Source organism: Thamnophis elegans, chromosome 3, assembly GCF_009769535.1.
Source record: "Thamnophis elegans isolate rThaEle1 chromosome 3, rThaEle1.pri, whole genome shotgun sequence".
NCBI lineage: Eukaryota > Metazoa > Chordata > Lepidosauria > Squamata > Colubridae > Thamnophis > Thamnophis elegans.
Window position 1 is genome coordinate 27,449,832 of NC_045543.1, and position 13,071 is coordinate 27,462,902.

General features: G+C 40.6%; 1 protein-coding gene across 1 annotated transcript; it reads right to left on the minus strand.

Moving 5' to 3' along the window:
• Nucleotides 1-418: 418 nt before the first annotated feature.
• LGALSL (galectin like) lies at nucleotides 419-12,803 on the minus strand. The gene is made up of 5 exons (XM_032212435.1): nucleotides 12,076-12,803; nucleotides 11,377-11,448; nucleotides 11,168-11,256; nucleotides 10,477-10,654; nucleotides 419-1,774 (listed from the first exon to the last, which is right to left on the minus strand). Exons 1-5 carry the CDS (start codon nucleotides 12,106-12,108, stop codon nucleotides 1,631-1,633), a joined length of 516 nt encoding a protein of 171 aa, XP_032068326.1. The 5' UTR covers nucleotides 12,109-12,803; the 3' UTR covers nucleotides 419-1,630.
• Between the last annotated feature and the right edge of the window lie 268 nt (nucleotides 12,804-13,071).

Sequence of the window (13,071 nt, forward strand, 5' to 3'; positions counted from 1 at the left end):
AGTCCCTATAATACAAATTCTAAAAATAATGCAAATACACCTTTTTCTTCACACTGTAACACTCAAATAAACCTTTGTTGTTCACTGTGTTTATGGTCCCATGTGTGTAAATTGCACTGATTTCTAAAGCACCAAAGGGAGGAGGGGGAGAATCACTGTGTTCATTCACTCATTCTGTAGTATAATCATAATAACACAGTTATGCTCTTCAATGAAGACTATTTGTGAACATCCAATATTCCTTTATTAGGAAAATTAGATTAAATTATAAATTGGGCCATTTATAAGGGCTAATTTTTTGTCCTTAGATGAGCTGAGAATTTCATCCTCTTCCTCAACCAGGACAGCAGCCACCAAGGGCATTGGTTTGCAAAAAATGCATGGTATTCTCAAACTCAAACAGTGCTTTCTTATAATGTTTACTTAGAAATCAATTTCATTGCCCAGAAGGGGGCTTACTCCTGGATAATGAGTATAACAGGACTGCAGTGTATGCATATCCCAATCAAATTAGAAATCCTTATTAGCTGAGGGAAGGAGTGAATTCTGAGTACCATTTACAGCAAAATTACAACATACTGAAAACAATTTCTGGTGAAAACATGACAATAATCTTTTGTGACATTGTGAGGGCACCACAAAAATATCCCCAACCACCTTAAGATAAAACAGCAGGTATTTCCAAAATGATATGTTACTATAACATTGTATATTGAGAATGCTTATACTTTACCCCTCTAAAGCTTCAATAATATTGTTTGATTTTTTTCTGTTAATACATTAACACAATGAGTACCAATAAATAAACTAGAGGAAAGCTCTTAAAAGATTGTATTAATATTACATTGTGCAAAACATGTAATGACCTACATTCTATACACATACCCTGACTAAAATATGCAGGCTAAATTCAGAAGCCATTACTCAGTTTCTCTTTTTCCTTGGCAATTCAAGTGGTCACAATCCTGTAATTAGGTGTGCTGTCTTCCCTTGATTCTGTGGGATGAAGGAGATAAGCATGTGCTAGACCACTGCCCACAGTGTCCAGCCAAGACTGCACTGTTAACATCTGTGGATCCTTTGTTATTGGTTTGAATAAAATCAACTATAGGCGTTGAATAATGGCTTCCATATTTGGCCTAATTTTGTGATTGGTGTTACACTTACATTAATCCCCTTAAGTGCAGGAGAACTTTTTTAGGATGATGATGATGATGATTTGCAAAAAGAAAAGTCACTGTTGTAATCGATTTAGCAGTTGATTTCCAAACCTGCCTTCTTATTGGGAAGATGGATAGCTTATACAGTTTAGACAATGAAGTAACTCTTTCAAGATCCATTATAATGTGATTATCCAGCAGGGGTAGGCTTTTTGTTCCATAAAAGAAGGACGGCTCAGTATCTATTTATCATTAAGTGCTTTCTTCATTCAAATAAACAATAGTTCAATTCATCAACATGTCTTTTGTTGCTGAGAAGACAATAATGATCCCTGTCTGGTATCTGGGTGTCCCAAACGAAATTCTCATTGCTTCTTCAGACAGAGGCTAACAGAACCCGAGCCAATTTGGAATCTAAAATTTTGGTTTTCTTTTTTTTTCTTTTTTAATAATAATTTGAAAAACCTAGGTCAACCAAGTTTAGTAATCTGGAGGTCTCCATTTATCTTTATTGTATCAATAGCTGATAACTTCTCAATGCGATGGTAAAAATCAAAAAGCTGATGTCCATCCACGAATATTCTAAAACGAGGGTGTTCACACAATATTTCAACCTGTAAGAAATAAAGTATGGATGAGGACCACAATTTTAATTGGAACGAACATTTTAAGAACTCACAAGTAGTGTTGATATAATAAATGCTATCTATCTTACATCATTTTGACCACCTATGTGGTTTGGACTAGATCACTCACAGAGTGATCTCTTTTGCAATCCAAGTAAACAGATAAGTGATCTATGCAGAACTGAAAGGCTATTTGCAGCTGAGGAAAGAAAACCTTCTCACAGAATCTTTGATTGATGTTACTAAAGCCCCCAAATCAAATTCAGTTTCATATTTGTAGTCAGAGAATAAGTATAGTTTTCCAGGTATTAACTCAAGTAGTAATTAACTAAAGCAAACGGAAAAGTAAAATGAACACAATCAAAGTACTGATGGGTTAAAATTGCATCATTGGGTGCATGGTGTAAATGAGGATGAAAAGGCAGTATGGTACAATAACAATGCAGATCATGCAATATAAGTACAACTGAATAGCTGGGGTATCTTCTTTAGCATGTTAATTATGAATCTCATAGATAATATTCTGGCCTTTTTTCTAATGCAAGTATAAGTGTGCAAAGGTCTAATACTTAAATGCCTCCCATAACTAGAAGGGAAAAACATATCCATAACTTAGATTTTGCAAAATTATTCCATCAGCAACACTATATATATTTTCAGAGTATTTAAAGGAAATCTGTGGTGTGAATATAAATCTTTCTCTGATTTAGTATTTAAAAGACAGGATCTAATAGCTAATTGATGCAAATAAAGGATTGCATCCAACCTCATGCAAGTCATCTTCTACAGGTGTGGTTGGACTTTCCCATGGTCTCCTTAAACGGAGTTAATTTGTGTAGATCTTGTAATTTGTGCTGAAAGGCGCAGAAGAAAAAAGGAGAGCTTTATTTGCCAATTGTATCATTTTGCTACTAGTTGAACATAGTTGAAGATTTGTTAAATTAATATCCTGCATTCTTCCAGGGACTGAAAGCAGTATATCTAACTTAGGATTTTCACTCAGTTTCACCCCACAATATCACCACTACTACACTGAGAGAAAATATCCAGCACCTGATCATCCCTCAAGCTTTCATGTCTAATGGTAGTTTTGTTCTCCACAAGCCTAGTGCAAAATCTTAAGTGCTCTGTTGTACTAACTTTCTTTACTCTTTAACACACTAATCACAAAGGCCTTTACTTGTACAACCCAATGAAGCAATAACTACAATTTTTAAGTTTCATGCCAGCTATTTCAAATTCAAACCTATGTATATGAGAACTTAGTAACTTAGTAACTATAGAAGCAATTATTAATGTCCTTTGTGAAATCTTATGATTATTTTTTTTAAATGGACCCAAATCTTGAATGATAATATGGAGATTTTATTCCTTCCAAAAATACTGGCTGCTACCAGGACAGAAATAAAACTTTTTATTTTGCCTCTATTTAATAAAAATTAAGCATATTGATATGACTACACTATGGTTACTATATGTTGTTAATAATCTCGCTTTATTGTAACATTAACTATTACAATTTGTAATACGTTCTATTTCTTGGGACTCTGCACAACCCTGAAGGTTTAGGACATTCACTTCTTGTATCAGTGAATAAAAAGAAAGAGAGCACTCAGTGATGATGGGCATAATCAATCAAAACCAAGCACTTTTAAACCATGATCATTTTGAATGGAAGACAATAGCAAAATTTCATTTAGAGTCTTTAAAAAATTTTTTTAAAGCTCTCCAAATACCCATAAATAATGTTCTGGTCTCATCTTCATTATTCATATACAGTTACCTGAAAGCAAATATTTGCCATACAAATGAAAAAGAAATCCTGAATTGCATCTAACTCGTAAATTTCTTCTCAACCCCTACAAAATTTAGAAGCTGGAACAGTATTCAAGATGATTCCCCAAATTTTCTTACTGACAAATGAGATTTCCTTGTCTGGTGACAATGAATATCTCTAGGATTCCAAATTAAGTACAGACCACCAATGATTTAACATGCTGGAGTAGTTTACCAATGATCACACTGTTGGGGATTACAGCAACTATCATCCAATAGATCTGGAAGATGCCCATAACAGTGATGGCAAACCTTTTCGGCACTGAGTGCAGAAAAGATTGCACAGAAACATTGCACGTTCCGCAGTCATCGGGGCTGCGCTCCACAAAAGCTGAACTTCTGGGTTCTAGTGCGCATGCAAGCTCAACGATCAGCTGGTTGGCGCACATGTGCAGACCAGTTTTTGGTACTGCTACACGTGCAAAGAGATCATGCTCTGGAAAAGCTAAACTTCCAGGTTCTAGCGTGCATGCCCACCAAATGATCAGCTGGCCAGCGCACATGCACACACTGGTTTTCAGCACTGCCTCATGTGCGAAGGACAGCTGATCATCGCAGGTGCACGCATGCCAGAAACCCAGAAGACAAACAAGCAAGGCCGTGTGCTATAGGTTCGCCATCAAGGCCCTATATTATACCCTATAATTGGGGAAGCCCATTGAAAAGCATAATCACTTGCTGAAAAAACCATCACTGATAATTGGCGGGAGCGTTTATGATTCACAGAATACTATGCCAAACACATACAAGGAATTATATTCATTTCTACAACTATAAGACAACAAGATCCAGTTCCCTAAAATCCTTTCAGGGGGTTCACAAAGTTAAATAGCATTTTTAAATTACTCAGTTTTCTAATATAGTAAACATCAAGATATCATACGTGTAAACCAAAGTTCTCTGTGATTCTCAATCATTTTTAAGAATTAAAGGAGTCCTGAGACTAAAATGTTTGAGAACCACTGGCTTAGATTATAAAAAAATGTGCTCTCTACAGGGCTATCTTTGAAGGTTGTTTAACAGCTTATTATAACAAGATTATTCAATGGCCCATGTAATAGGGTTCACTTTTCAAATAGCTACAATGTTTACTCCCAACAAATCAAATTGAATACACTAGTTTTAAGGTACAAATCTTTATGACCAGGGTACCAAAGGAACTGCCTTCTTAGATGGTGATTTAATCCATGGATGGCAGTGACGTGCAGTCAGGGGAGGCACAGCCTCACCACTGTCAATCATGAAAAGGAAAAAAAATGTAAACGGCGAGTGCTGAGGTTAGGCTAGCTAGCTGCTGCCTCCCCCTGAATGACTGCCTGTTTTCAACTCTGTCATTCTGTTTAAAGCTGCAAGGTCGCGCTCACTCTTCTTCCTCTCTTTCTGTTTCCGATGCCCCCCACCCCACGCTCCCTCTTTTCCTTCAAATTTCCTTTTTTTCTTTTTTCTTTAATAAATGCAATGCTCAGGCATTCTCTCCTCTCCCGCGACACCCCACTGACTAAAGCACTTTCTTTCGCCCACCTGAGCTTGCGGCAGAGCTCAGGCGAGCGAAAGAAAGTGCTTTAGGCTCAGGCGGGCAAAAGAAAGTGCTTCACTGGCTAAAGCACTTTCTTTCGCCCGCCTGAGCTAGCAGCAGAGCTCAGGCGGGCTGCCGCGAGCTCAGACGGGTGAAAGTGCTTTACATTTAGGCGGGCGAAAGAAAGTGCTTCACTGACTGAAGCGCCTGAGCTCTGCCGCGGGCGAAATAAAGTGCTTTAGTCAGTGGGGTATCATTCTCTCCTCTCCCCCAACACCCCACAGACTAAAGGACTTTCTTTCGCCCGCCTGCATTCTGTCCTCTTCCCCGACATCCCACTGACTAAAGCACTTTCTTTCGCCCGCCTGAGCTCTGCCGCGGGTGAAAGAAAGTGCTTTAGTCAGTGAGGTGTCAGGGGAGAGGAGAGAATGCCTGAGCATCTGATTATGATGACATCAGTGCCTCACCAGCCATAAACCTCACCGCACGTCACTGATGGATGGCCACTGGGATCAGCATCAAAGGCTCTGTGGCAGGGTCTTCTGACAACTGATAAAATGATTGATAAAATGAATAAATGGACATATTTTTTAAAATAACAACACACTAATTCCACTTTAGGGACCTTTTCCCAATTGTCTTGCTTGTCCACTTGAACTAATTCTTCGCCTTTTTAATGTTGGATTTGGTAGTTATTGGCAATGTTTCAGATTTATGCTTGTTGACTGTGATTGGATTTCTTGATTCTATTTGTTTGGGCTCCTTGCCATTCCAGCTCCTTTGATAGACTGACTGACCAATGCCAAATGATGCCCTCCTTTGCTCTTGACTCCTTAAACAATATATTGTGTTCATGTCCTAAAACCAGTGTTGCAAAGCAAATGCAATGTGGCTCTTAGGATAACAGTGACATTATTGGAGAAGTCCATACAGCCATTGGAAATTAATGCAGGACTTGTTGGGTTCTGATAGCTATTCTGAGCTAATTTCATATCTGTGCATACCACTTACCCTGTATTTTAAGCTAGTTTTTCTTCCTCGCATTTTTTAAAAAGTATAAAACAGCAATAAACAATATTGAAAACTATCATTAAAATGTTGGTTTCTCTGAAGTTTCCACTGAGTACTTATTAAGAACAAAGCAATGCATTTTATATATAAATAGATCTAAATGACCTCCACCAACAGACAAGGAATCACATAATCCCAAAATGTACTATTCACAAAGGAATTAAAGCCCAGTTTGCAAAGTATAAACTTTTAATAGCATGGGTTTCTGTTTTTCAGTGCTGTTCCTTATATGGCACTGTTTCTTGTCATTATCCTACAGAGCAGAGTCCCCCAGGGGAGGACTGTAAAATAAATATATGAGATATATAAGAAAACTTTAAAAAGTTTAAAAAAAAACACAATTATTTTTTCTCTTCTCATTCCAGCCCAGTAAGTCATCTAGGAATGAATGTCCTTCCAGTCAGCGGAGGGGAAAGATCAGTATGCGATCACCATTGAGATATAAGGTCAATGCTGTTGAATAACTATGTGAAGTTTTTGAAGAGGTGAGCACAGAGTGAGGCATCATCAATACGCAGATGATATCCAGTTAAATATTCCATCACAGCAAGCCCAGTACTTAAGAGGCTATCAGCATCTGGATGAGAAAACCAGACTAACATTGAACCTCAGTAAGACAAAGTGACTATGGATCAAAAATCTGATTGAGATTGGATGTAGTCTATCTTTGGCCCTGTGTGAGATTGTGTTTACACCCTGGAGTACCTTTTATACTAGCAGTCCATGTTTGAACAGCAGGTAGATAACATGACAAAGTTGTGCTTTGTCATGTGAGTCCCCTTTTGCGACCTTCTGACAAGTAAAGTCAATGGTGAAGCCAGATTCACTTAACAACTATGTTCTTATTTGCAGTAATTCACTTAACAATTATGGCAAGAAAGGTTGTAAAATGGGGGAAAACTCACTTAACTGTCTCATTTAGAAACAGAAATTTTGGGCTCAGCGGTGGTCATAAGCCAAGGCCTACCTAAGAGCGTCGGTGGCGCAGTGGTTAGAGTGCAGTACTGCAGTCTACTTCTGCTGATTGCTGGCTGCCAGCTGCCTGCAATTTGTCAGTTCAAATCCCACCAGGCTCAAGATTGACTCAGCCTTCCATCCTTTCGAGGTGGGTAAAATGAGGATCCAGATTGTTGGGGGCAATATGCTCACTCTGTAAAACTGCTTAGAGCGGGATATAAAGCACTGTAAAGTGGTATATAAGTCTAAGTGCTATTGCTACCTGTATAGGAATTTTACTGGATGCCACTTAGCTTTTGAACGCAATTCAACATGCTGGTGATCACTTTAAAACCATACACAACTCATGGTTGAATCTGCCTGTCTACTAAGGTCTAGATGTGACTTGCTTATAGTCTAACCACAGAGGAAACATATAGTCAAATTTTCTCAGTGATAGCCTTGTATGGCATATGGTTCTTAGTGGCTCGCTATGGCTGCTGTTGTATTGGTGAGAGTCAGCAAATGAAGAAAGAAAAAGGGAGAAGTTCAATTCTTAAGGGGTAGCTGTGATGTCACAAGGGCTGTTGAGCTGACCTGGGGGGAGATGCAGAAACTGCAGTTCCATTGGCCCAGCCTGGTATATACTGTTGGAGACTAGAGTCCTAGAGGGACATCTACCTCCTCAGTTGCTGGGGGACATTCCATTTTGTTCTGACCCAAAATTGAAGAAAGAGAGGAGAGAAAAAGAAGATGCAAAATGGGAGTTGCTGGAGAGAAAAGGTGAAGTGTGAAGTTATATAAGCACACAGAACTCTTCTCCATCTATGGCCAGTAAGAGAGAAGAGAAATCCATGGTGGAGGAAGGGAAGGGAAGTCCCAGGGAGATGACATCTTCAACCAAGAAGCAGAGAACCAGCTACTGTTGGAAAAGCTTTGATCTCTGGGGAAGGCCTGGGCAGAAAACCCTGAAGGTGGTTCTTCCCCCAAGAAGGGAGAAGGTGACCAGCCAGATGGATCCAGAAGGATTTGAGCCCATTCTTTTCTTTTCACTTTCTGTAATAAGCCCAGAAATGGGAGGGAGATAGAATGAAGAGGGAGGAAGTGAAGCAGTTAGCCGGAGAATTAGAGAATAATCTCTGGGAGACAGATTAGGATTTGACAACGAGCAAAAGCCAGGATTGTGTTGTACGTACATGTTATAAATATGTTTACTATTAAAATGGCTTCACTATATATAGTAAAAGAAAGCATAGATCTTGCCACTGTCTTTTTCTCTGTCAATTGCCATCCTTCCAAGCCTAAATATGCCTCGAGTTTAAAAGAATCCCGTCCCACTATGACACCTTCCTTTGGAAAACTCTATCTCCTGATTTCTAAACCACACTGTCCTTATTTTGGAATAGCTGTGAAAATATGAGGGCTTTGGGGGACAAATAAGACCTTTAAATCACAGGTGTGAAACTTGCAGTGTCACATTTGTCTTGCAGTGTCACACAAATGTCATGTAACATTTTGTGATGTTTTCCCCATTTGCCGAAATGAGTGGGCGTGGCCTTTGTGTGACGCATCTGGCCCACGGGCCGCCAGTTTAACACCCGTTTTAAATGATGACTCATCAGATTGTTTGCAAATTGTTATGGACTGAATTTATTACAAGTTTTTAGCCCTCCCCAACAATATCTTTATAAGTCACTCAGGATCTTCAGAAATAAACTAAGGTAAGTAAATAAATTAAGTGAATAAGTAAAGTAAGTAAGTAATCAAATTGCATGTTTCATTAAATGAAGTTTTAATTTATGATCCCTATAAGGGGGCAGTTTATTTTATGAAAATCAAATGCAAACATTTTCAGAGACAAAAAAAAAAACACCAGAGGAACCACTGCAGATGGTCTTGATTATTTCCCAACATTTTCCTGTACCACCTGAATGTAATATTTTGAAGTGTCATCTGAGGAATCCAATGCCCTTCCTCCTGGTCTTGCATGGGTATCTTCAATGAATGTATATGGAGTCAAAAGAGGAGAGGAATCTAGTAATTCATGACCTCACACAACCATGAATATGGGACTTTTTTCCTGCTATTTATTAAAGGTATTTATTATTTCCATTTTTCAGGCTTCTGTATGAGCCTGAAAAAAAAGTAGCTGATTTAATGAGTCAAATTATTTTCACAATGCATCTTTAATGCTGCTCTTATATCAATAGCATTTTTTTCCTAAGAATCATGGAAGGCTGAATGAATAATGGAGAATGTTTTTTAAAGTACAGGCAGCTCTAAAATCTATCTTTCCATTTGAATTTAATGCTATGACAGCATAGTTTGTTTTGTTGATTATCTCTACGTGAAGAGTCTAAGAGTGCTTTTCATTTGAATGTGCATCCGATTATATAGGTAGTCTTCAACTTACAACAATTCAGCTAGTGACCATTCAAAGTTACAACGGAAAAAAGGGACTTATAACCTTTTTTCACACTTACAATCTTTGTAACAGCCCCAGGATCATGTGATGCAAATTCAAATGTTTTTGCAACTGGTTCATACTTATGACTGTTGCTATGTCCCAAAGTCATGCGATCCCCTTTTGCAACCTTTTGATACGCAAAATCAATGTGGAAACCAGATTCACTCAACAATGTGGTACTAACTTATCAACTGCAGTGATTCACTTAACAACTGTAGGCAAGAAATGTCATAAAATGGGGCAAAACTCACTTAACAAATGTCTCACTTAGGAACAGATTTTGGGCTCCATTGTAGTCTTAAGTTGAGGACTACCTGTATTACATCCCTTTTCTGTTATTATAATGAGATGATGTAAAAGAACAGAATAAGACCCAAATACATTAAGCGTGCTTTAAAAAAACACCATTGCTATAACTGTTATAGATATAAGAAGGTAAACTCACTCCAGGAGAGTGAGTAGCAATATATGAAAAGCACTTCAACCTAGAATAGGGAGACCTACCCCAATAAAACAAAAAACCAATTGAGTATAGAAATCATATGGCAACCACTTCAAATAATGGCATGACATAGATTGTTTTTAATTTATTTTTATAATAACCATGCCAAGAAAGTTTCCTGTGCTTCTAAATATTGCCATCTTTTATTTGTTGTCATGTTCCTCTATCTGGATTGAATAAATTGCCATCAGAATGAATGTATTCTTGGTCTTTGCCTAATATTACATTCCTACAGATAAAGTCTATATACAGTGTTATTTAGAGGACAAAAATGAGCACTGAAGCACACCCAGAACAAAACCATCAAAGTTACATCAGTGTCAACAGTGTCAGTGGTTAGTCAATAAACTCTCAGTACTCACCCTGAAGGGCTGGTCAGGGATAAATGGGAAATATGGAAGAGACGACTGTTCTTCACCCCAGTCTCCAGATATGCAGGAATTCCTGAGGAACTGTTTATCTGAAAATATGGCTTTCAGTTCGATTGCTGTATCCGCAGGAGGGTCTTCTGAATCTCCACATGTAAGACTGATGTCAAAACTGTGAAAAGCAAGAATATCTCCTCACTCACCCAAAAGAAGCAATGAAATCCAAGATGCAGCTTCTGGCTAAACAAATGTCTTTCTAGCTAGCATTGCCAAAAGTAATTATAGTTGGTGTTGTTTAGGTTTCAAGTACACCACTTGTATCTTCTGTACTGCCATTTCTCAACATACTTAGTTCCTTCACCCCTACCAAGGAGATACTCTGTACCCAGAGACCATGTGTGAAGCATCCCTCCTTGTGCCCATTTCTAAGAAGTCTTCCCTTAAAAATAAATATTACATCTATATCTGCCTCCTCCCTATAGGTCAAATGAGAAACCAACATTCTATATTTACAACTACAGATAAAAATAACTGTCCTCGGGAATGAGGGATGTTGGGCAGATACATTCTTCTTGTGGGAACACAGTTTTTTTTCTTGTGGTTCTTGGAGAGAGAAGGAATGCATGGACAGGGATGGAAAAGCCCTGCCAGGAGAAGAAATCAGGCTGGGCCTGTGTCTTATTACCTCTCTGGGTTGAGATCCACGATGCCCATTACCACGACTTTCTTGCCTGGCCTCATTCCTCCTTTGATGTGTCCACAGAAAGGGACAATCTGGAAAAGGATTGCAGGGAGTCAAAATGAGTAGCCTCTGATTACAGAGTGGAAGGAGAAGGGGGCCAGATCAGGCCCAATATAATAAAGAGAGGGAGAGGGGGAAAGCAAATCCTTTACCAGTCGTGGAAAATACACTTCGGCTTGAACTGGGGATCCCAAGGAGTTGTTTAAAAGTCTGTCCTCTATTTTCTAAAAGCAAAAACAAAACAACACATTCAGACCCAGAAGGCACCCTTTGTGTTCAGCCCAGGGAGGATGGAAAGAGGAGGAAGAAAGGGGTGGGGGTGGGGGGGAGGCTGAGCAACAGAGCGCCAATTTCATTTTAAGTCTTGAACAGAGAATCCATCTTTTTCCTCCAGCCCTTTCGCAAAACAAAGGGTGTTGCCTCCCAATTCCCCAGCAAAGTCTTCCAGGTACAATTCATGTCTGACTGCTCAGATCCATGCACCCCTCCCCCGCTCCCCATCTGGGCATCTCACACACCTGATCAGCCAGGTACAAAAAAACGCAAAATAGGTTTATCTCCACCACCACCCCTCAACACACAAACACACACCGGCAGGGAGAAGGAATAAGAAATCCAGCCCTCCCCAGCCTTTCAGTCCCCGAGGCGCTTTTCTTGACGCCGCTGCAAACAGGTCCCCCTCCTTCTCTCCAGATCCCAATCCGCAGCTTCCCCACTCCCAGCTCGAATCCGTCGCTAGGCGGGATCACGGCGAGAGGCCACAAGAGCCAGGCGCCACCGACCCACCTGAAACGCCCGGCCCTCACCTTGCCGCCCGGGAGCCGAGAAGAAATTAGGAAAGGACCACTTACCGCCGCGTCCCTCTCTGCTACCGACCCCGCCATCTTGTTCACACGGTGCAGCGAGCTAAGCCTCGATCGGCTGGAGGAGAAAGAGGGGGAGCTGCAGAAGGGCAGAACCCGGCTTAGACGTGCCTGCCGAGCGCTGGCCAAGCCGCATCCGGAGCTGAACTGGCAGGGAAGCGGAGAGAGGGAGGGAACCAGAGGGGGAGGGACGGGGGCGGGAGCTAATCTCGGCTGTCCCGAGCCCGGGATCCGGGAGGCATTCTCCGTAAGTCTCCCCCCTAGCCGGCCACGCCGCGCGGAGTTGGAGATGCAGCAGCAGCAAGCAGCGGCGCAGTGGAAGATGGAAGGCGCAGAGCCGGCCGGCTGCTCGATCACCCTGGCACTTTAGAGAGCCCTGGCCCGGATTTCAGGGCATAAGACTGAAAGGAGCCGGGCGGAGTCGGCAGTAGCTCAGGCTGTTGCAGCTTCTTCCGTTCGTACTTTGCCTCCGAGCTGTTTTGCTGCGGGAAAGCAGGAAGAGAAGGGAAAGCAGTCGGCTCTGGAAGGGGCCACAATGCAGCCCGCCCGGTCTCGGGAGGTGGCAGCGGTGGCGGCGGTTCTAAATAGATCCGGTTAAAAAGGGGAGCCGGCTTGGATGGGCGGTGGAGCGGGCGGGGTGCAGTTTGGGCTCCGCCGTTGGTAGAACGGGATGGGCCTGCCTGCAAGACGCACTGGGATGATCGCTGTGAAATGCTAGTTAATCTACCCCCCCCTTACAGCTTCTACATACACTACAATAAAGAATACTAATTAGAACTAGTAGGTAATAAATCATTGCTTTTATTTTTTTTCTTTACTGTTTTTTGTATATGTTTTATTTGCAGTTTTAACAACCAACATATTTTGTGGACAGTGTATGACTGGGTCAATACATTTTTGCACAGTGCTGACAATAACAATACAATTACATACACATAGATTTTGTCTTCCAACTTCTGACCTTAATATGCTCATTATAATTAT